Source organism: Paroedura picta, chromosome 5 (assembly GCF_049243985.1).
Source record: "Paroedura picta isolate Pp20150507F chromosome 5, Ppicta_v3.0, whole genome shotgun sequence".
NCBI classification, from domain to species: Eukaryota; Metazoa; Chordata; class Lepidosauria; order Squamata; family Gekkonidae; genus Paroedura; species Paroedura picta.
The window spans coordinates 43,483,658-43,506,671 of record NC_135373.1 but is presented as its reverse complement, the minus strand read 5'-3'; the positions used below and the strand labels follow the sequence as shown (position 1 = coordinate 43,506,671).

The window sequence follows — 23,014 nt, the reverse complement described above, 5'->3', positions numbered from 1 at the left end:
GGATACAAAGGAGCAACACTCTCCTCCACCCCACCCCAGCATTTCTTTAACTCACCTGTCTGTCCAAAATGCCTCTTTCTCCGAGCACAAGGCTGAGGTCCACTTTCCCTTCCAAGACTCTTGCATGCAGCCTGAATACTCCGATTGTCTTTTGCCAAGCTGTGACGTACACACCCACTTGCAATTCCCCCCTAAACATCAACAAGCTCCATCCCAAGACAAAGTGGTCAATTTATTACTTTAAAGGCAGGGGCGGGGGATGTCTCTGTGTGTGCAAGTGTGGCATTAACCACACACTTCAGCTTTAGCTTTGCCTTATAAACCCTGAGGCTCATTTGACTCTGGAAGGAGTCTGTTACACAAGACCTATGGCATCTGAGTGCAAAGGGGGGGTATCACCATAGGAATCTCATGAATGGAATTTCCATCCTAGATACACAGAATTCCCGCCCGCCCTACTTCTACACAATATGTGATTGGTATGGCTGGCTCCCAATAATAGAGAGGGTGGTTTCAATGCTGCAATCCTATAGAAGTGCAGAAAAGCTGTGTTACAGTAGCTGAAGAATTCAGCCTGCAGCTTTCATGTTTCTTTAAAAACAAGGGAACACGTTTCTAGCCCTTATTGCTGCATTCATATGCAGCAATGCTCATTGAACTCTCAGAAACTGGTAGTGTTGGGGTAAGAAATCGTAAATGTGTAGGATATTCTTAAGTAAGAACACACACAGTCCTCCTGTATTTTCCTGCAATATAATAGCTATGCCTGGTTGCTTTTGGGCCAGGGAACTCCAGGGTTTAGGGATCTGCTATAGGACTCAGTCTTGGATCCAAATAAAGTTATTAAGAAGTTTCTCTAAGAATATGCACACCATTTCCTCTCACTGCTGAGTACTCATCTCCAGCCCTATATCTTGCAGCACCGCTCTGCATTTATAATTAATGCCATTTCTGTATTTATTTTACTTTTACTTTCTCTTCCCACCACCCCTTTCCTCTCAATGGGAACTCCAAATGGCTTAAATCACCCACACATACAGAGGAAGCCCAAGTGCAGACCACAAGAAGAGTAATTTTTTAAAAATGCAGTGGGAGAGATTGATAAGGATATCTCTGTGGAGTCATCTAACACCAAAACATCATTATTTCAAACTGCACACCCAGGGTTTTTCTGCATACTCATTTTCCTCCTTTGCATATTCCCATTGCTTCTGTGTGTGTGTGTGTGAGAGTCTGTTCTGCATTTTTTGTTCCCTCTCCTAGTTGATTTGATATTACATTGATTTATGCCTGACATAAAAACTTGCAGTTTAAAGCTGCAGGGAGATATGCCAGCCATACAGTGATGTCATATCAAGATATCCACTAGAGGGCAAAAAACATACATGGAACAGACCTCCAAAGGAACATACAAGCCAGAAAACCAGAATGCAGAAGTCTTCAATCAGACCTCCAATGGCCAATCAGAAGTCTTTCTGGGCAGCAGCCTCCATTGACCCCACCCACTTTCCAAAAAACTCTTGGTGGGCACCAGGAGAGGACCTGGGGAACCCTGCTACACAACATAATTGCCTTCTATTCTTCCAGAACTGGACTGAATCTGGAAGAGAGTTTTAGTATCTCTGACGTTAAACTCTTCTATTCAGCTCTTCCTTGGATTTTGGAAACCTTTTAAAATAACTTATTTTAGCTCATCTGGATGACACTGGGGTTTTATATGACTCTTAACACACTTTCCACATGGGAGAGGTGAGATATTAATACGTTAACAATAAAATACGTTTTCAGGGAGACCAAAGCAAGCCCTAAATGACAGTTCAGCCTTAAATCATTCTAAGGTTTGCTGTTCTTTAAAGGAAAAGACTAGGTCATTTAAGGACAGGAAAAAAGGGTGGGGGGCTCTCCACGTATGTGCTATGGTTTCAATATGAGCCAGCCCCCGCAATCTCGAGGACCTGATGAGAATGCAAATAAATGCAAAATGTAGTTAGGAGAAAGGAGCCAAATCCAGGAAACCTTGTATCCAGAGAACAACTCTGGCCTGAATCAACACAATTTTGAAATTACTAGCTAGGGGAGGGGGGAACGGGGACGACCAATGCCAGCCAGCAGCCACAGTGAGTGTTGCACTGAAGTTTTTCCACCGTGGAAACTGACTGTTTATCTTGAACTGTCAAAATTCATGCCAGGATTGTGCTGCTTTTGCCATTCGGCAATATGGCAAACAGTTGCCTCACATTTCCAACCTCAACAAACAGAACAAACGTGCAATTGAATAGCAGGCCTGTTTTACAGAGCTTCCCGTGACCCACAAATGGAGTCCCCTAAAAGAGCAGAAGAAAGGGCTGAATCCAACCCGCTTTTCCACAGGTGAAACAGGGACGAGGAAGTCCCCTTTGAGCACCAGAAAAAGTACTTCCTGTGCAGGGAATCACAGGCCCTGAATAAATGCAAGACATGTGGAAGGGAGACTGCAGTAAGGAGGGAAATTAGATAAGATTGAGGGGGGGGGGGAAGGGAGCTGAATCCCAGGAAAATTTCTGATCCCTATCATAGGGTATCCAGTGTGGTGCCTGTAAGTGCTATGGAGATCACCAACACCTTTCTTGGCAGTGTTTTCAGAAAGTAGGTAGGGTTTTTGCCCAGAAAGACTCCTAACTGGCCACTGGAGATTTGATTGGCTGTGCAGCTGTTGTTTTGGCTGCAGCTGCCACCTCAGCACAAGGACTGTGTGACCACAGGTAAGCCCCTGCAATGATTTCGTGACTGACTCCACCTCCTGCAGTAACTCTTGTATGGCAGATATTTAGCAGTTGTGCCCACTACACTGTGTCAGAATCCCAAAGGTGTCCACTGGCTCAAAACTCCTACTCTGTCACTTCAGCTGCTAGTTCCAGGCTGAGATCCCCGGCTATGTCACAGAATGGCCAATTCTAGGGTTCCTGAGCAGGAACTGGGTCTCGACTTACAGTATAGTTCAAGGGTAGCCAAACTGTAGTTTTCCACATATCCATGGACTACAATTCCCATGATCCCCTGCAAGCCTGGCCACCCCTGGAGCTGCTTCAAATTTGCAGTACAGACATGCAATCCATGGAGCCCTCTTCGACTTTATAATTTTCACAGAGCTTCAAGCCTCCCCCTCATTTCTTACCTGCATCCACTACATGCCTTTCAATGTGTAGGGTAAGCAGCACATGCCCCATAAATGCCACGGACTTATTAATTTGCCTTAGACAATTTTCTGTTTGCATTTAGTTTTCTATTTTGGCAATCCTAGTCCAACTGAACTGTTTATTTGCTATGGCTGAATTGTTTTAGGTTCAGTGAACTCAATGGACTCACATTTTGTTCTGTTTTATGTTCTGTAATCCACCTTGGGGAGGGAAGGTGGCATGGTGTAGCCTGATCTCGTTGAATCTCCAAGACTAAGCAGGGTTGGTAGTTGGTATGGGAAGACTCTGCAGAGGAAAGCAGTGGAGAACCACCTCTGCTTCCCTTGAAAACCTTCTGCTGGGATCACCATAAATCGGCTGCAGCTTGATGGAACTTGACACACACACAATCCATGGGTTACAAATAAACTAAGTAAATAAACAGAAAGTTCCCCTTCCCCCACTGTATTGCAATTCCAGTTTCAATTGACCAGTTATAGGGTTCACGGGCATATCCAAGTACGACATATTTGCATTTATTGCTATGTATGCTGCTTTTCTCCAGAGTTGGACTGACAGTGGTTCCCAGCCTTTTTCAGGCTGGGGACCGGCGGGGGGGAGAGGGAGGTGCAAGCGCCGGCACACGCAAACGCCCAGGTGTGAAGCTGCCACACCTACGCATTCGCGCCCACCGGTGTGCCGGCGCCTCCCCCCGCCGTGACCCAGTACCCAGGGCTCCATGGACTGTTACTGGTCCGCAGCCCAGGGTTGGGGAACACTGGTTTAGACCCTCATTCCCCCCTCTATAACAACAACCCTGTAAGGTAGACCAGGTTGAGAGTTTGTGACAGGCCCAAGGTCATCTTAGAAGCTTCCATGGAAGAAGTGAGGACTCAAACCTGGATTTCTCAAGAAACATTTCCGCTCTGTCTATTACACAGCATTGGCTGTCAGTTATTTCTGTCCAAGTTGTGTAAATCTGGTGAAGCTTAGTGCCAGTTGTTCTAAAGAAATTACTGCTTGTGGGAGCTAACCAATAATGCTCACAAATTAATGCAAGGTTGTCAAGAAAATCTGTATTTTTGCGTTGACTTAAACAGGCTGCACTCACTACATCAAGACAGCTCTTTATGATCCTTCCCCTGTCTCCAAAGCATTACTGCTTACAGGTCAGATATTAATAATGAAAATCATAAAGCAATAAACACTTGCTTTAAATAAATGGCTGGATACTGAGTGGGCAGAGACCCTTCCATCCCTGATGTCTCTGGTCACCAGGCAACCATTCATCACACTGGGCAATTTGGTCTTTGATGGTGCTCTGTGAGGCTTAGCAAGTTAATGGCTTGGAACACAGAATCCTCTGGGCACAGCAAACATGATGTCAGAATTCTGGTTTTCCTCGAGGGGCCCAGCATATCTGGGGAACCCGATATGCACCATCTTCTTGAGGAAGTTCTTTTTAAAAGTCCCAAGAAGCGAACAGTCTATGAAAAACAGCCCCCTCCCAAGTGGGCTCCCTAATTTCTTTATCCCAATAAAATCAGAGTCTAGTAAGCACCTTTAAGACCAACAAAGATTTATTCAGGGCATGAGCCAGGAGTAGTCAAACTGCGGCCCTCCAGCAAACGCTGGCAGGGGCTTATGGGAATTGTAGTCCACGGACATCTGGAGGGCCACAATTTGACTACCCCTGGTATGAGCTTTCAAGTGCAAGCACTCTTCATCAGACACTCGAAAGCTCACGCCCTGAATAAATCTTTGTTGGTCTTAAAGATGCTACTGAACTCTGATTTTATTGTGCTACTTCAGACCAACACGGCTACCCATTTGAATCTTTCTTCATCCCAAGACAGAAGAAGTTTCCTCATCCAAAGTGCACTGCAGGCTGGAACAGCACGAAAGGGGTCTTTTTGAGAGAGTAAAACATGATTGCGAGAGGCTTCACTTCCGATGAGGTTTTCCGCTTTAGGGAAGTGACATGCATGAAAATGCAATCCCACCTTCTTGCAAAAAACAACAACACCGCCCCCATGTGGCGGAACCATTCTGCCCTGGCAGTGTCTGTTGGGATGCACAAATCCGGGGCGGACTGGGGCCCCATGAGGACATAGAAAGCAGTGGAGCATAAATCTCCACCACAACATACCAGCGGTGGCCCAGAGTAGCACCATTGTGGAATTACCCAGTGTGTCTGTTGCAGGGAGAGGAAGGGAAAGGTGTTTGTAAGCTGCTTTGGGACTCCTTTGGGTAGTGAAAAACGGGGTATAAAAATAGATTTCTTTCTTTCTTTCTTTCTTTCTTTCTTTCTTTCTTTCTTTCTTTCTTTCTTTCTTTCTTTCTTTCTTTCTTTCTTTCTTTCTTTCTTCCTTCCTTCCTTCCTTCCTTCCTTCCTTCCTTCCTTCCTTCCTTCCTTCCTTCCTTCCTTCCTAACAGATGACTGGAGACAGGAGAATGCAAACATACAAGAAGGACGGTGGAAATGACACTGTGCTCAAACAGGAAGCTCTTCGTGAGTCCTGGAAACAGCAGGTACCATACAACTGTACAATACAAAGTGCACAAACAGCTGGCCCAGCCAGTTTTCAGTGCAGACATGATGGCATATAAACACTTGACATTCTTATCTATTTCAGTTTGAACATGCCCAGAGGCCTACATCAAATATGTGTCAAAATAAAAATTAAAAAGCTCATTTTGCAAAACTTTGGGATAGAAGGGGTTCTGACTTCATCCCAGTGATACAGTTTCAACCTCCATTCCTTTTGCTATCTGGCAATTCAGCAGAACCGAGAACTCCTTCAAGGGGGCACTGTTGATTTAGGAGAACTTCTCCTTGAACATTAGTCACTGCGTTGGCCAGCAGGCATGGCCCCTGTGCACTTCCACGCTAATTATTTGAAGAAGTTGATATATTTGTTCCGGGAAAGTTCAGCATTGGCTTCAGAAGGTTGGTGGGAGATGAAAAGCTTGTTTAAATAGGGCAGTGGGGAGGGGAAATCAGATCCATTAACAGTGTGAGATTTTCTCTGTGTTTGCTTAGGCAGGAGTCAGGGGATTGCCTGGACCCACTTAGCATCAGCCAAACAGAATCTGAGAGAGGATGGGTGAAGGCATATCACTAGGTTTTGAATGGTGAACAAAGACTGGGAGATCTGAGCATTGATGTCGATGGTCCGGTATATAGTGTGTAGCATTCATTATTAGTTAATTATACTATATAGAACCACCAGTACACATGGAGCTTTTCAGTTTACCACGACAGAGGTCCCTGTCCTGAGGTGCTGACAATCTACATTTGTCCACAAAACCCTGGTTGAGAAAGCCTGGTGTGGACCATAGGACATTACTTCAGATTGCTAAGGAGCCTCTCCTGGGCCCATTCTGCACACGTTGGATAATGCACTTTCAGTGTGCTTTTGCAGCTGGATTTTCCTGTGCAGAACAGGAAAATCTGCTTCTAAAGTACATCGAAAGCGCATTATCTAACGTTTACAGAATGGGTCCTAGTGACTAGACAAGGGCATCTTTTGCCAACCACTTTTTCTTCCCTCTTTCTGTTTTTTCAGGCCATTGGTAGGCCACAAGTTTGAAACATAAGCAGGGGTGGACAGGTGAGCTAGTAGGCTATTGTGAACCACAAGCCCTTCCCACATGCTGTGACCACAACCTGAACCAGGGCTCCAGGGCTCACTCACAAAAATGCTTCAGAGGCCAGTTAATGGATCTCCCATCATCTCCTCTAATCTGCGCTACAATGCAACCCTCGTAGGATCTTTGCCAGTGTCAGTGCAGGGCAAGTTTTGCTGATTTGCCCTCAGCCACAACAGCGTCTTCAAATACAGCTCGTTATCGTAATGCCGGAAAGAGGATTACCGTTTCACATGAGGTGTCTTGGATGTGGGTGGAGGACATATAACTCTATCCATCCCCGAAGAATGGACGACGTCCCAATCCCCACTCTGGGGACTGTGCCAGAAGGCCTTGTGTTTTCCCTCTCCTATTTAGGCAAAACCTGCCACTGTGGGGTGCTCTGGACGCTTATGGAAACTCCTTATGTCCATTCCTTATGGTATTTTCAGAAGGGAAACTAGCAGCATGTCAAAATGTGCCTGGAAGTGGACCAGTATATTAAGTTTTTTGGTGACTTTGGCTGGCCTTAGACGTAGCGTGGACGCAACAGAAATAGAAACCGAGCACAGAACATCCTGAGGGGGGTGGGGGGTGGGAATGTGCTAATCAGTTTCCTGAAAGGGATATTCACAGCAACTTCTTGGCACTAGTTCCTCCCGCCACAATGCCTGGTGTGCTGCTTCTGAGAATGGAGGAGGCACTTCAGTTGAACTGGAAGGGAAGGGCTGGATCCTACCAGCTATTCTACTTGATTTTGCCCCATAATCCATCGACGGTCCGCATCCAGCTGGTCTCCATGCGGAGCCCCAGATCCTCAGCGAAGTTTTTGGGTGGGGACTCCTCTGGTCCTGTTTGCCAGTGGAACTGCTGGTGGAATCCGATCCTGACAGACTGATTAACTTATAGAACTGGCATCATGTTCTCAATGGTAAACTTTTGGGAGGGTGTATGAGAGCAATCTGGGCAGAAGGCTAAACACAGCAGGTTAATCTTTACATTCTTAAGAGCAGCTACCCAGTAGACACTAAAAACTGCTATGGGCTTGCCCAGAATCTAATGGAATTAGTTTTTAAAGGCGTCCCATTGCCAGATGCATATGAACACAGTGGAACTGTTTATCTGGACCATGTTTCCCAAGCGCGTCCGCAGATTCTAATTCGCTCCAGAAGACAGATTGGGTTCTGGGGAAAGTTACAGAGGTAACCAGTTCTGACACGACATTTCTGCATGCACACATGGTAGGACTTTAAAGAGCCAGAGAGAAAGAAATACAGCTCTTACGTTTAATCGGAATTAGACGGGTGTTCTTTGAGGAATGAGAATCTTACTGCTCTGTTAGGCAGGAGACAATACTGAATTTGACGGTATGAGGCAGCTACATGTGTATATATCACTGCCAGAATTAGATCCTGGTGTACCAGCATCCCCTGCTCAAATATTCATTCCAGGAAAGGCTGAAGTTACATCTTGCCCAGAAACAAGGAATCATAGAATCATAGAGTTGGAAGGGGCCATACAGGCCATCTAGTCCAACCCCCTGCTCAACGCAGGATCAGCCCAAAGCACCCACGATAAGAATCTGTCCAGCCGCTGCTTAAAGACCACCAGTGAGGGAGAGCTCACCACCTCCTTAGGCAGCTGATTCTAACTGAATTTCGGCTCCTTGATATCTAGCCGGTACATCTCTACATGTAGTTTAAAGCCATTACTGGGGGTCCTGTCCTCTGCTGCCAACAGGGGGTCCTGTCCTCTGCTCCCTGCTCTCCTGTAAGTGCCAATTTTTCAAATATTTAAAGAGATCAATCATGTCCCCTCTCAACCTCTTCTTCTTTAGGCTAAACATTCCCAAGTCCTTCAGCCCTTCCTCACAGGGCTTAGTCTTAGGACTTCCTTTTTACCAGTTCTCTTGGCCTAAATGCAATTTTGGAGTGGGTCAGCCTTGTGGGTTCTTCAGTAGCATCGTGACAGACACTTCTGACTTTGAAAGAAGATGCTTCATGAAACACTCAGATCAAAGCATACCATTAAGAAGGAAACGGCTGCATTTCTGGGCAACAACTAACAGCTAACAGGTGTCAGTTTTTTCTACTTCTGAAAAGAGAGATCTTCCTTTCTCTCATCCTTTCCCACTGCCCTCTCCATCCTATCTGATGTCCCAGTTCTCTGTCAGCATTTGAGAGGTTCATCTTATCTGGGTGACAGTGAGCGTTAATTACCATAACACGCAAGTTCCCATTTTAGAGGCCAAAAACTTATATGGATGGCAGAGCAACTCCTGTTCTGAATTGATCCAATGATCACAAGGTTTCTTCAACCCTGAGATCAGTGTTACAAAGGTACAAATCTGCAAACAGATGTGGAACAATCAGTATCTATCTAATATGGCAGGGGCAGTCAACCTGTGGTCCTCCAGAAGTCCATGGCCTACAATTCCCATGAGCCCCTGCCAGCTGGCAGGGGCTCATGGGAATTGTAGGCCATGGACATCTGGAGGACCACAGGTTGACTGCCCCTGTACTATGGTATCCCTGAAGACAGCAAAGTTCAGGGCCCATAATGTCTCCTAGACTTCTCCTTGTAATAGACCCAGGAGGCAAATCTATATTACAGACCAACTGGTTTAATGAATGTTCCCTCTCCACAGGAAATTCTGGGAATTGTAGTTCTGTGAAGAGAACTAGCACTCTCTGAAACAGTAACCTTCTCGACAACTTGCTTGGAATTTTTTGGGAAAAAAGCCATGGGTGTTAGTGGTATAAAACCAACACAAGTTTGTGGTGTAGAGCGTCTGCCTCCCAGGAAACATGCCAAAGTCTGATTCTGGACATTTTCTGAAGGAGAATCAACATATTCTTGAACAAAGTTTGAGTCCAGTGGCACCTTTAAGACCAACAAAGTTTTATTCAAAGTGTAAGCTTTTGTGTGCATGCACACTTCCTCAGACATAATTAAATGGTAATCAGAGGTTCACATATACTGGTAGAGTCTAAATTAGCAGTAAATTAGTAAACAGCATAAAGAAAATATTTAACAGGTTCAGAGATCACTTTAATCTATCTACATGTCCTTGTTTGAATTGGCTTTTGGTAGGCACAAAAATGAGCCAATATATATGGGGTGGTAAGTGCCACCAAGTGGCAGCCAACTTACAGAGATCTCATAGAGCAGGGGTGGCCAAACTGCACCTCTCCAGATGCCTATGAACTACAATTACCATGAGCCCATGCAAACATGTACTGGCAGGGGCTTGTGGTAACTGTAGTCCGTGGGCATCTGGAGAGCCAGTCCTGCCATAGAGTTTTCAAGGTAAGAGACAAACAGAAGCTGGTTGCCATTACCTGCTTCTGCATAGCAACCCTGGATTTCCTTGGTGGTTTCAAGTGCTACTCAGGGCTAACCCTCCCTTAGCTTCCAAGATTTGATTCATTCACAACAGCCTGAAGAGCTTTTCCACATCTCTCTTTTCACTGCAGACTTCCCCTTGCCCCCTGAAAAACCATCCACACCCAAAGAAGCACTTCTCCATGAAGACTCTGCCTTCAATAAATGAAAGGGCCTTTACTTCACGGAAGACCTTTGGATCTAAGCCACGAGCACTTTACTTTTTAACAAGAATTTCAGTCCATCTACATTACAGGCTTGGTTGTTTTACAAGCCTAAACTGAGTTCTTGGGCTAGAGTCGAAACACATGTAAACATCCTTCATGTCCAATTCAGCAACTTGAAAGAGGAAGGAGTGCAGCAAGCAGAGTAAGATGTGCAAAAGGAATCTGGAAAGAGGAAGAAAAGCATTTGAAGAATGAGAACAAGGAATATGCTTAAAATTACAAGCATTTGGGACTGAAATCGTATTTTAGAAAAGCTTTCTTATCTACCAGACAGGTACAGCAATGAAGCAAGGATATATAAATATATAGTGTATAAATATTTTAAATAAAAGCAGCTCCAGGCAGGCTTGTATATAGCCAATTGCCTGACCACTTGTCATGTGTAGTATATTAGATAAGAGACTGGGCTACGGACTGAGACTGAACTATTAGATGGAAATGAGAACAATAAGAGATTCTGACAGCTTGTATGTCAAAGGTATTTGTTATAAGGGTTACCATAAGATCATGAACAGTAAGAAGCACTATATTAATACGTTGCAACATTTTTGAAGGCTAGTAACATTTGTGGATTGTTCTGCAAGGCTGGCCTAAGGGAACAAAGGGATTTTGTTTCTTGGCAGCAGACCAGAACAGACAAAGATCAATCTGAGATGCTTCGGCCAAGGGGTGTTGTGCTCTGTTGTTGAAGGCTGAGCTCAGGGACCTGCTGAATACTTTCTACTGTCATGGTTCCCTAATTCTGACAGCAGGACTCACACAACAGCATTTATATACTGGTGGCAAAACCTGTTTTCAAAATGGGCTGCAGAAAGGCAGGAAGGTGGAGGGCAAAGGGCGGGAAGGCTCTTGAACAACAGAGTGGCCCAGTTGGCCCAGCATGGCAGTGCATATCTGGACAGCCTCCCGTGCTCTCCCCATGGCCAGGAGGCATAGGAGAGCAGCAGCACAGCCATGGAGGCTGAGCTGCCAGGGCCGGGACTGCACCTGTGATGGAGCACAGCCGTCCTCCTCCCTCATCATTCCAGCTTACTGCTGGCTTCTGCATGGAGGATCAGTATGGAGGAGGAGGATGGGGGTGGGAAAAACCTGCCATTCACCCTCAGTGGGTGAGTGCCCTCTCCCTATTGGGGCATGTCCCCCATTTTTGGCCAATCAGAGGCCATGGAATGTTCAACACATCATTGGAAAGAAAGAAATATTTACAGATTACGATTTACTTCATTTATACTCCTGCCTTCCTCTGCAATGAGGGCTCAGAGCAGCTTATATTGTTCTCTTCTTCATTTTACTGACTCAACTACTCTGTGAGTTTAGGTCAGGCTGTGAGGGTATGACTGGCTCAAGGCCACCCGGAAAACTTCCATGGCAGATTAAAGATTCAGTCTGGGGTCTAGCTGCTACATAGTGTGGCTTAGTGATTATATTGTTGGAAAAGTATCAATTTGAGGATGTATGGAGCTTTTGGGCAGTGCTTCTGTACTTGTATGAATTTGTGATGAAGTTAATGACAGCACTAGTTTGACAGCCTCCTGGTGGAGAGGCTACAAATGAGATTTATTGCTACCCTTTAAGAAAATGCTACCCTTGACCTTTGCCCACAAGCTGGGGCCCTGAATATCTACTCCAAAGTCCAGCCCTAACTGTGTGCCAAGTTGGAAGGGGACAAAGACCCTGGCAAGAAATATTTCGATTGTGTGTGATCTGATCGTAACAACTGTGAGTCTTTGCAGGATATCCTGGAGTGCCTTGTCAGATCACGATCTGCTTCATTGGCTCCTTAAAAACTCTTGTGAGAATCATTTCAGTATGCAAACAATTCACACAAACATCAGGAAAAGGCAACTAGAATGTCAGAACTTGCCTGACCCTGATAATCATGGAGTGCATCCATCTATGTGTTCATTCCCTGTGACGAGGCAAGAACAGGTCTTTTGAGGTCCCCCCCCCCAAACCTATGGAATTTATTATCCTGAGAAGTTCACCATCTCTTTGCCTCATTTCTTCCATCATTCAGCCAAAGTGCTTTAATGCAGGGGAATAGGAATATGTTCCTGAAGAGTTGTTTCCTGAACTTTATATTCTCACTACCAGTCTGCTTTGATAATGTTCTGGATCTGACCTTAATTAACCATTCACATTTTGATGTTGTAGGAACTGCACTTTGCTTTAGAGTTTTGTGTTTGCTTGTTTGTATGTTTTAAATGAAGTGACTCACAAATGTCATAAATATGCTTTTGAAAATGTTTTAGCTGACTGAGGAGCTGAGGTCATTGCATACTGCTTTGAGCTAGCAGGCTCAGGTTTTACAAAGTGTTCTTTATATATTTTGCAAGTGACATTGCTTTGAAAACCAAAATGCAGAGACTAATGTCCTCAGGGTCAAAGAGGCGCAGAGCAAAAGAAACGTCAGTGGAAGCCAGATTTCAAAACATTTGGAAAGGGAACTCAGTGTTAAGCTGGTAGCCTCACCGTTAGAACAGGACAATTGGCAAGTTATTCAGGGCCTTTTCGCACAGGGATCTTTGTTGCAAATTGTTTGCGGAATGAAAAATCGCCATTTAAAATAGTGGAATTCGTCGTTATGCATACCTGCCTTTGTAGTGGAATCAGTTGCGTTTTTTAGCGTTTCCCACAGGCTTCCGGTCTCGGCAGAAATCGCTAGAAAGGAAGCGCTATTGCCAAGCTCGTCCCGCCCCTGGCCGTCAAGCAGCCAATGGGCAGCCGTTAGCATGCTCCCAAACAGCCCCTTTCCCTTTAAGAAAGGTTTTTTTAAAAAAAAAACGACCCATAGCAACGAATCTAGGTAGATTCGTTGCTACGGAGAGACCCATCCAGCTGCCTAATGTGAGCTGTCGTTTGATTGTATGATCGTTTGCACGCTGCCTCGAGTGATAAAAAAAAAATCCCCCCCCCTCTCACGGGCCCGATTTTCGGCTGAATTTATTTGTAAAAAATAAAGGGACTTTATTTCAGCAAACGGGCTTTTCAGTGGTTTGTGCTTAGTGACTAAAGGTGAAGGACTGAAGCCAGGGAAGCCTCTAAACAGAAAGAGGCTCGCCGGTGCGTTTATCCCCGCTCGCTCGGAGAAAAAAAAATGGCGATCGCTTCGCCGGAAGTTTGGAGGAGAGAGCCAGGGGGAGGGACTTTGAAGAACCAGCAACAATGGTAACGCACAGGTCTTTAGCGCTACTGTTGCAGATTGGTTGCAGGAGTGTATCGCTATCCGGAGGGTGAATCCACTTTTCTGGATTCCCCTGAAAGCGCTACAACGAAGCGCTTTTTGCTGATTGGTTTCAGGATTGTTGCAGATTGTCTACGACGTCGTGGGTTATGGCAAATTAGTAGCGTTTCCAAATAGCAACCATTCTGCTACTTTGAAGCCGTGCGAAATGGCCCTCAGTGTTCATGCAAACAGGAGCCATCTAGCTAATCTTCAGGCCCAATCCAAGTTGCCAATCTCACCTTAGGAGCCGCTTGTAAAAGTCTTCTTCCTAGATCAAGACACCTCCATCCTAAAAGTTCATTTTGTAAACTTTTATCGCTTTTCTTGCAGTTAATGATGGCCTCCCCCTTCTTCTGCTTTCTGAGACCTCTACAAGCCCTGCTTCCCATTTGTTGCCACCTCCCCCCTGTCTTCCCATAATTTCAAGATCCATTGAAATACCAGACAGAGTGCAGCATTAATAGGAGGGTCAGGCTGCCAGGTGCATATTTTGGCCAGCTGAACAATACATGCCAAACCACAGGTATTTTATGAGACGTTTCCTGTTATGAAGACTTTTTTTTTCCCCCTGTCCAGATTCTTTGTTACCAACCTCCCCCTTTCTCTCCCTCGGCTCCTTCCCTGTTTCTCCTTTGCTCCCCACCTCCACTCTGCTCCCCACAGGGACTCGTGTCTCACAGAGCTGCATCACTCTACAAAGCATTATTATTTGCTTTTAACTCAACTCAAGGGAGGCCTTCCGCAAAGATGAAGAAGAATGCCTTTAACTGCAAACATGGGGGGGGGGGGGGGAAGCAGACATGATTCAGTCCTGAGAAGCAACAAACAAAGCCCGGCTGTGGTACTGTTGAGATGGGAACTGGATTTGCTCTTGCATGAGCCTCATTCACCCAGTGTAATGAAGATGGTCTAGAACAGGGTTTCCAGCCTCTTGGTGAGGTCGAGACATCTCCCGAAATGACACCTGATCTTGATGACAGGGATCAGATTCTCTGGCTTTTGGAGGGTGCACTCTATGACATTATAACCTACTAAAGTCCCTCTCCTAACCCCACCCTCCTAACTCTAACCCCATCCTTCATCCTTTCCTCATAGGGAAGGTGCTTCAACCCCCTAATCACCTTGGCTGCCCTCCTCTGTCTTTTTTCCAGCTCATATCACAGAACTATACATGGACATTAGCGTATTGGCTAATTTATTCTCAGTACCTTTCCTCATAATCCTGAACATAAGAGGTTTGCCTTTTTCACTGCTGCAGCCCTCTGGGTTGCCACTTTCATTGAGGCATCCATGCTGCCCCTGAGATCTTCCCCCCACCCTCTACAATCTCAGCAAATTCAGATGCCATTAGCCTGTACTTGAAGTTGGGATTTTTTTGTCCCAGCGGGCATCACCTTACACTTATTAATTTGCCACATTCTTGCCCACTCACCCAGTTTATGGAGGTTCTCTTGGAACCTTGGTTTTCACCATCCTGAATAATTTTGTGTCATCTGAAAACTTGGCCACTACACTACTCAGCTCTGGTTCCAGATCACTGATGATTAAATTAAATCCTTCAGCTTGTGGCCTTTTGAGTCCCAATCCTCTGTTGTGAGGTTGCTTTTATCACAATAAGTGTAAGTGTGTGTGTGGGGACAAGAACAGAGAATCTCCTCCCCTTGTCACTGGACACACTGGGGGTTGGATGGGGGCACACTTCTAGGGTGCCCGTAGAATTGGACCCCCCAGTTGCCTTTTGAAACTTGGAAGGTTCTTTTGAGAAGAGGCTCCTGCTACACTGCAAATCTGAGGTCTCTACTTCAAACCCCTGTTTTTTTGCACAGCTCTACATGAAAATACAGTAAGTACATTTTACAGGAGTTCTCAATAAAAGCAGAAAACACGAGAGAGAGAGAGAGAGAGAGAGAGAGTTAAGAAGTATTAAGGTGTGTCAGTTAGGATACCTGCTTTTTGTAGGATACTTTTTTACTTATGGGTAAAGAAGAGGAGAAGCTGCACTTGGACACACTCTAGTTATGCATGTGCATGCAAATGACACGTATGTCTAAGGATTTGCTTTAGATGATATTTCATGTATTTACATTTAATGCAAGCTTCTCAGATGATTTCTTTCTCTATGAATATTTATGCTATAAACAGTCTTTATAGCACCACGAGATTTCATTTAGGTTTTGCGGAATAGTTACACCCAAGGAATGTAGAATAGCAGAAAAGGAGGATATAAAATTACTAAAATAAATAAATAGCATGAAGGTCATTCTGCTATATATAAGGAAAGTTACTTATAAGGAAAGTTGCAAGTATATTAATTTAAAAAAACCCTATCTGTGATTTTTAAGTCCCTCCTGTGAGAGATGCTGTTTCAGCATTTTCAACCTATGCAAGCCAGACCTGAGAAAGGGCAGGAGGGAGGGAGGACAGTTGGTTGGATGAGTTGGTGCAACTGGCTTTCTGCAATGAATGTGCTAGTGCAAAGCTAGTGCAAAGAATGTGCCAGTGCAAAGTATTATGTTTCCGAAGCCTACTTTCCATTTGTGAGCTATTGAGACCCAACTGAAAGATTAATTTGGATTCATTCTTCTGTGTGCATATCATCAATGTAGCTAATTTGCACAATTGTGGATACTTAAATCCAGAAACTGTGGCTACAGACAGACAAACCTTAACTTTCTGCAAACCCGAGAAAAGTCCAAGGTTTGCAGAAAAATCTGAAATGTAAAAATAAGCAAACAAATGAAAATTAAAAATTAGGGGATCAGTCCACCAAATGATTGAAGCAGTGCTCGTTAATTTAAAGAAAAGAATGCTCTCAGTGAATATTGCTAGGCAATGACAATAATCAAGTCTTGGTTTCTGTCAGTAAAAGAGGTGGAGGGGCAGGGTCCTTTCCAGGACTGTTCTGGCCTTTGATGGAGTACTCATAGAGGCCAGCAACAATCATAGGCAAATTTCTACCATGCAACTTGAATGACTCACTCATGTCTGGCTGCTTGCTACTATTCAACAGCAGCCACCCCATGAAAGCCAGTGTACTGTAGTGGTTATGGTTCCAAAGTAGGATCTGGGAGACCTAGTTTTGAATAATCACACTGCCATAGAAGCTCACTGGGTGACCAAACCAGTCACATACTCTCAGCCTAATCTATTTTACAACGTTGCTATGAGGATAAAATGGAGCACAGCAGAAAGATGTAAGCTGCTTTGGGTCCCTGTTGTGAAGAAAGGTGTGGTATAAATGAAATAAATAAATAATAAATATAGTTGATGATGGGGGACAGATAAAAGGTAGGTTGATGAAATTAGGCAGAAATGGGAGAAGGAAGGAAAGGTGAGGATATGGGAGGCTTCCAGGAAATGCAAGAGAAGAAATAGAATGGGGAGGGGATACAGGGGAAAGTTAGGTGATCCCCACCAGTCCTTGGAGACTCCCCACCATGCAACTGGGCCAGCAGCATGCAACTTAGCCAGAATTCTTCCAGGGAAAGGCTGCCAGGGGGAGGGAAGGAGGGAAAGCTGAACACAGGGAGGCTGGTGAATGAGAAGGAGAGAAGGAAGAAGGAAAAAGGGAGAGGCTACAGGGATTTCAGGGAAGGGCAATATAAAATAGTATACATAGAAAAGGGTGTCTCTTGCAACTCCCTGCAGGTTCCTCTACTATATTATGTATGTGTGCGTGGCTTTGCTGAATAGGAATTTTCCTGGAACATAAGATGTTCTTAAAAACAAAACGGGTTTAATGAAAATCAAAGAATTTGAGAAATAACTTGTACTCAACCGACAACTCAAACAGAAGGGCATCTCAAAATTATGTAGAAAAATTAATACTCCATAGTAGAAACAAATGATAAAGGAAATTTAAAAGACATCTGCAAACTGTCTAGTTTGAAGAGCAGTCATAAGTACCCAAATCTCAATTTTGCAAGCAAATACTAAATGTGAGTTTATATGGTTGCTTTATCGTCAGACACCTTGCCACTAGGTGGCAGGCTTTGATATCTAGCGGGGTGATGTGAAGACTCTGGAAAGGAAAAGGAAAAGGGGGGGGGACTGAGAGAGGGGGATTCCCTTCTCTACAATGAATAATGTAAAACCTGATGCTCATGTTCAATGGGGAGATTTCCTGATGCATCTCCATGGCTGCTGCTAGTCTGTTTTAATAGCTTGCCAGATCTCTAGCAAAAGGTCGGAATGCAAAGAAACAAACATGACGGGTATTGCTCCAAAAGGTTAATTGACCATGAGAGGAGGGGGGAGGGATTCAAAGACTGGAGTGACGTTAAGCTTCTCCAAATGTCAAACTCACTTTCCATGTTGGAGAAGATAACTGAGCTTGGCTCCAGCTACAATAACCAGCTGAAGGAGCTCATGCTCAGGGAGGGGGGAAAGGAAGGCTAAACGGGGAGAGGGTTGTGCAATACAATCCTATTAGGGGCTGGGTTTGACCTAAATAAGATTGGGTCTAATACACCTTAGTATCCAGACTGTATCCTCTGCTCAGCATAATTGGAAGCCATCCTCAAGACCCAGTCAGGGCTTGGCAAATCCCAGGTGCCAGGTTGCCATGGCATCTTGAAATTTCACTGTTGTACCTCCTATTTTTAGAAATTATTTCATTGTAATCAGTCCTACTGAGAAGCACTAATCTTATGTATCATTTCGCCTCTGAATATGCTTTGCTGTATGGCATTAAAATACATGTGCATGAAGTATTTGTCATTGTTTGTTTATATATTAAGTTTGCACTGCTTGCTGGTAGAAGATGACTTAATTTCTTAACCGTTTTATATACTGGCTCTATTAATCAATTAAACAGTGCTTCTAAAGCAAAAATGGAATTATCAGAAATAGAGGGGAAATCAAGCTAAGGTTTCAGCTTGTGGTTGCAGCAATGACAACCAGGGCTGTCTATGAAGAATTTTTGTTGTGGTTTAAAACAAATTATGAGAAACAAGGTTAGGATTATGTTTTATGGTAGGAATAAGCAGAAGCAGATAATATGGTCACTAATATATAAAACAATTGAAAAACAAGACTGGTGTCAAAGGACAAGTCTATAGCCAAAGAAAATTTGTCAAGGAACCTTCATCCAATGTAAGTTTTCTTCCTTCAACAGTTTTCCTGTTCTGCTGGGAGACGGCTTCAAATGTGGCTGAGTGGACGAAGAAGAAGAGTTGGTTCTTATATGTTGCTTTTCTCTACCCGAAGGAGTCTCAAAGCGGCTTACAATTGCCTCCCCTTTCCTCTCCCTACAACAGACATCTTGTAAGGTAGATGAGGCTGAGAGAGCCCTGATATCACCGCTCAGTCAGAACAGCTTTATCAGTGCCGTGGCGAGCCCAAGGTCTCGTGGTGAACCCAGCTGGCTGCATGTAGGGGAGCGAGGAATCAAACCTGGCTTGCTAGATTAGAAGTCCGCACTCCTAACCACTACACCAAGCTGGAGTGATTGGATATATGCCAATCTCTATCAGACACTTGTTAATTTATGGAATTCACAGCCACAGAAGATGGTGGTGATCAATAGGTGACATGACTGAGAGACCTACTGGCAGAACTGAGATACCTACTGGCAGAACTGAGAGACCTACCAGTGGCTATCAACTATAATAAATAAACAGAATTTTTGAGAGCAGAAACTATAAACTACTAAATACTGGTTGTGGGGAAAGAATAGGTAGTTCTCTTCCTCCCCAGAACTTAACAGAATGTGAACCATTTACAGGAGTGGGAGGATTTTCAAAATAACTGTTTACTTTTACAGTTGCTGTGTTATCATCATTCTCTTTCTCCATCAATGTACCAGTCATTATTTGACTTTGCACTTTAAGCTGCAATTCTAAAGACAATTTATGAGGAATAAATGATGTTGAAAAACACTGGGCTTACTTCTGAGCAGACCTGCATAGAATGGCTCATTTAGAGGGTAGCATAAGCAGAAGACAGGATTCTGCCCTGAAATGTCTTACAATCTGAGTTTAGACAACCTGTGTGGCCACCTGCAGAGGGAATATTAAGCGGTTGCAGCTCAGTGATAAAGCATGTTTTGCATTTATGCTTGGAAAACTCATATGTTCATAAACCAAGGAAAAATTAAATAACACAAATTATTCTTAAAATTTTGATTAACCTTTATTGATTAAAAATTGCTTGATGATAAATCTACTGACTTTCCATGAAGTATGCAAAACTGAATTATTCAAGAGTGATTTTCTATGCAGGCAATTCAGTTGCAATGTACTAAATGTTTCACAAAATTACTTGGATAAATTATCAGGGACTGTGGTTTATGCAAGTGTGTTTAGCTAGTGGAAACGAGTATCCTATTATATAATTTTTGCATCATTTAATGTGTCACATTAATACTTATGCTTTGCTTCAAGTTTGTTTTGAGATTTCTGGTTGGTTCTACAACCCTAATTCCTACTGCATTGTTCATGGAATATCCCATCTGGCTGATTGCATTAACTCACTGTGACTATTCCCGCACAACAGCAGCCCCCCACATCGGCATTCTTAAAAAATCAAACAATGCTGAACTTTCTGAACAGAATTTTGCCTCCCCGGGAGTAGATCTGAATTTCGTACCTCCTTACCCTGCAGTTTTTGAAGCTTCCTTTACAGAAGTTTTTTCCCCTTCGGATCTTAAGTTGTAGTTTTCAAATTCAAATTTGGTTTCCTGCCGTGCCACCATTTTGTGTCATCAGTTTGGCATGTTCACCCCATCTATTGCCCTCCTGCCCTCCCGCTTGTCCCCTGAGGATCCGATAATTTTTTAAAAGAGTAATGTTGCCTGCGTTACCATGCAATTTCCTGTTCATTATAATAGAGCAACGTTATAGCATAGGGGCAAAACAGGCAGCAAGGTTTCATGTGATCTCACTGTGAAAATACCTGCCCATGATCATCCTTTCCTTTCTTTTTTTGTTTAGATCTGGATGCCATGCACTTAAATTGTTTCTTCATTTCCCCCCCTCTTCTCCCCCTATTGCTGTCAGTGAGTTTTTTTTTCCTCTCTCACTTTTACTATGTTATGTTGTTATAACATTACTACATATGTAAAAAAAAAAAAAAAGGAGGTGCCATTGCTGACTAAGTACAGGAGGACACATGTCTGGGGAAATTTTACCTGGTAGTATCAAGAAAATTGTTATCTTTTAAAGGTAATCTTTTTAACGGTATGTTTTAAATATTGATCATTTCCACACAGAGGGGTAAAATGCAAGTGAGTTCCTGCTTGTAAACGTGGGATGGTAAATCTTGCGTTTTCAGCCTTCCTCATGGGGAGACCCCTCCTGTGTTTTCCCTCTGCCCTGTCGTGGCTTTTTACCTCCTGATGAGGCTGCAAGGGAAAACAAGCCGAAGTTCTCCCTTCGCTCCTTGGCTTGTCAATCAAAGCAAGCCACCAATCACAGCACAGCAGTTCTCTCATTGACTGAAACTTTAAAAAAAGACATTTCCGTGTTGCTATGTGGTAATGCCACAACACAGATACATTTTAAATAAAAATCAACACTGTCACATTGCTATGGAGAAATGCCAGAATGATACAGCATCCCCCCTTTTGGGATTCCTGTTCTTTGGGACTTTACCTCTGTTTAGGTGGATTTTTGAAACACTGAACATGGTCCCTGGAGCCCAAAAAGGCATTTGTATTATTGGGAGAAGGATGCTTGATCACCCACCCACCCCTCTTTCCCAGCTCATTCCCCACCTCCAGAAAACAGAAAAGGGGCTATGTTTTGCCTGCCTGATCCCAAAAAGACCATGAACACGTCAAAGAAGATTTTATTTTACCTTTGACAATGTAGGCTTGTGGTTGTGCTGCAATGCTGGTGGTACATTAAAAAATTTATTTGGAGCAGGAAATAGAGAGGGGAGGGTGGGTGCGAGGGTGGAACAAAGCTGCCAAGACTATTATGTGTTTCCCCCTCCACACGGGCTTATCCCTGGTTCCTTACTGGTTCCTCACCAATGGGACATGTGATTTAGGGATGTAAATCCAGTTTTGGCGATTCCCGAAATCACAAGTTAAAAATGCCCAAAACACGACCCAGCTACTGGACAGCCTCGGGATGCAGGCATCGTCATGTGGAGGGGGCTATAAAACTCACCAACATTCAGAGGCTGTCCAGGAACCGATTCCTCATGCAGAAATGGTCATTGATATAAATAACAATTATTATTATTACTTAGCACAATTCACAATTATTGAAATGGTGCAGTCGGTTCAATGATCACCAGCCACTTATATAGTTGTTGACTAAGGAGCAGCAGGAAATCTTTAAAATGGTGATGATCATGCTGTTCCTCATGATACATCAAGCCATTTTTTAAACAATGTTATGATGTTATAACACTATTGAAAATGCACAAAAAAAGAGGAGGCTCCTTTACTGACAAAGTACATGATGACATGGCTGCACAACCCCTTTTCAAAGGAAGAGCGGAACACATGCAGTGGGTTGGATAAACTATCAGAGGGGGTCAAGCCATTTTTAACCAACTGAATCCATTGGCATAGAAAATGATGGATAATATATTCTAAAAGCACTGTAGTAATTTTAGATAGAATACTGCTCTTTGGAACTCAGCTTGCAATATGCCCAAAAGCATAATATGTGAGGGTGCTGACATAACTAGAAAAAGAAAGGCAGCGTTGCGTAGCGGTGAGACTAAGTTCCGGGAGACTTGGTTCAAATCCTCACTGTGCCATGGAAATTTGCCTATCCTACTTCACAGGGTTGTTTGTGAGGATAGAATATTGTGAAAAAGACAGACAGACAGAATGTTGTGAGGAAAACATAAGCCATTTTGGATCCCCACTGTGGGATATAGGGATATAAACAAAGTACCGTATATACTTGAGTATAAGCCGAGTTTTTCAGCACAGTATTCACACGGGTATATACGGTAATTGAAAGAACAGCCTGCTCCCAGCCAGCCAACCGTTACATTGCTTCTGCAAACCTCCTGCAAGCTGAAGCTTGCTTGTTCTGGCTGCTTGTAGGACAGCATTGGTTTGAGTGAGGGACTCTGGATCAGACCTTCGGTCCATTGAGAGTCTCCAGGATTTCACATCACCCGCTACCTGATCCATTTATCTGGTGCTGCTGGGGCTTAAAGTTGAGACCTTCTGCATCCCAAGCAGACCACTCTACCACTGAGCCATGCTGCGTCTCCAGAAACGTGACCTGTGAAGATTGATGCTGTATTTCAGTACACTTGGGAAAACACAATTGCCTGTACATGTTTGGCTAACAGTGTTGTTTCGGTACCTCAATGCTTACATAAAAATAAGTAAATAAAACCTCACTCATTCAGTGACAGCTACCTTTCCCCCCAGCAAGGAAAAAGGTAACTAACACTTCTGCTAAACAGCAGGGAAACCA

The 23,014-nt window shown here is 43.9% G+C and overlaps 1 protein-coding gene across 2 annotated transcripts in view; it reads right to left on the bottom strand.

Moving 5' to 3' along the window:
* The window catches only part of COL8A2 (collagen type VIII alpha 2 chain), a 167,398-nt gene that overhangs the window by 41,563 nt on the left and 102,821 nt on the right, over positions 1–23,014 (bottom strand). Inside the window, exon 1 of one of the 2 annotated variants that reach the window (XM_077337544.1) lies at positions 56–191. The exons of the other annotated variant lie outside the window; for it this stretch is intronic. Within the exon in view, the coding sequence (XP_077193659.1) occupies positions 56–126 (71 nt within the window). The 5' untranslated portion in view covers positions 127–191. Of the gene's footprint in view, positions 1–55; positions 192–23,014 lie in introns of those variants that run through there. 2 annotated transcript variants of the gene reach the window in all.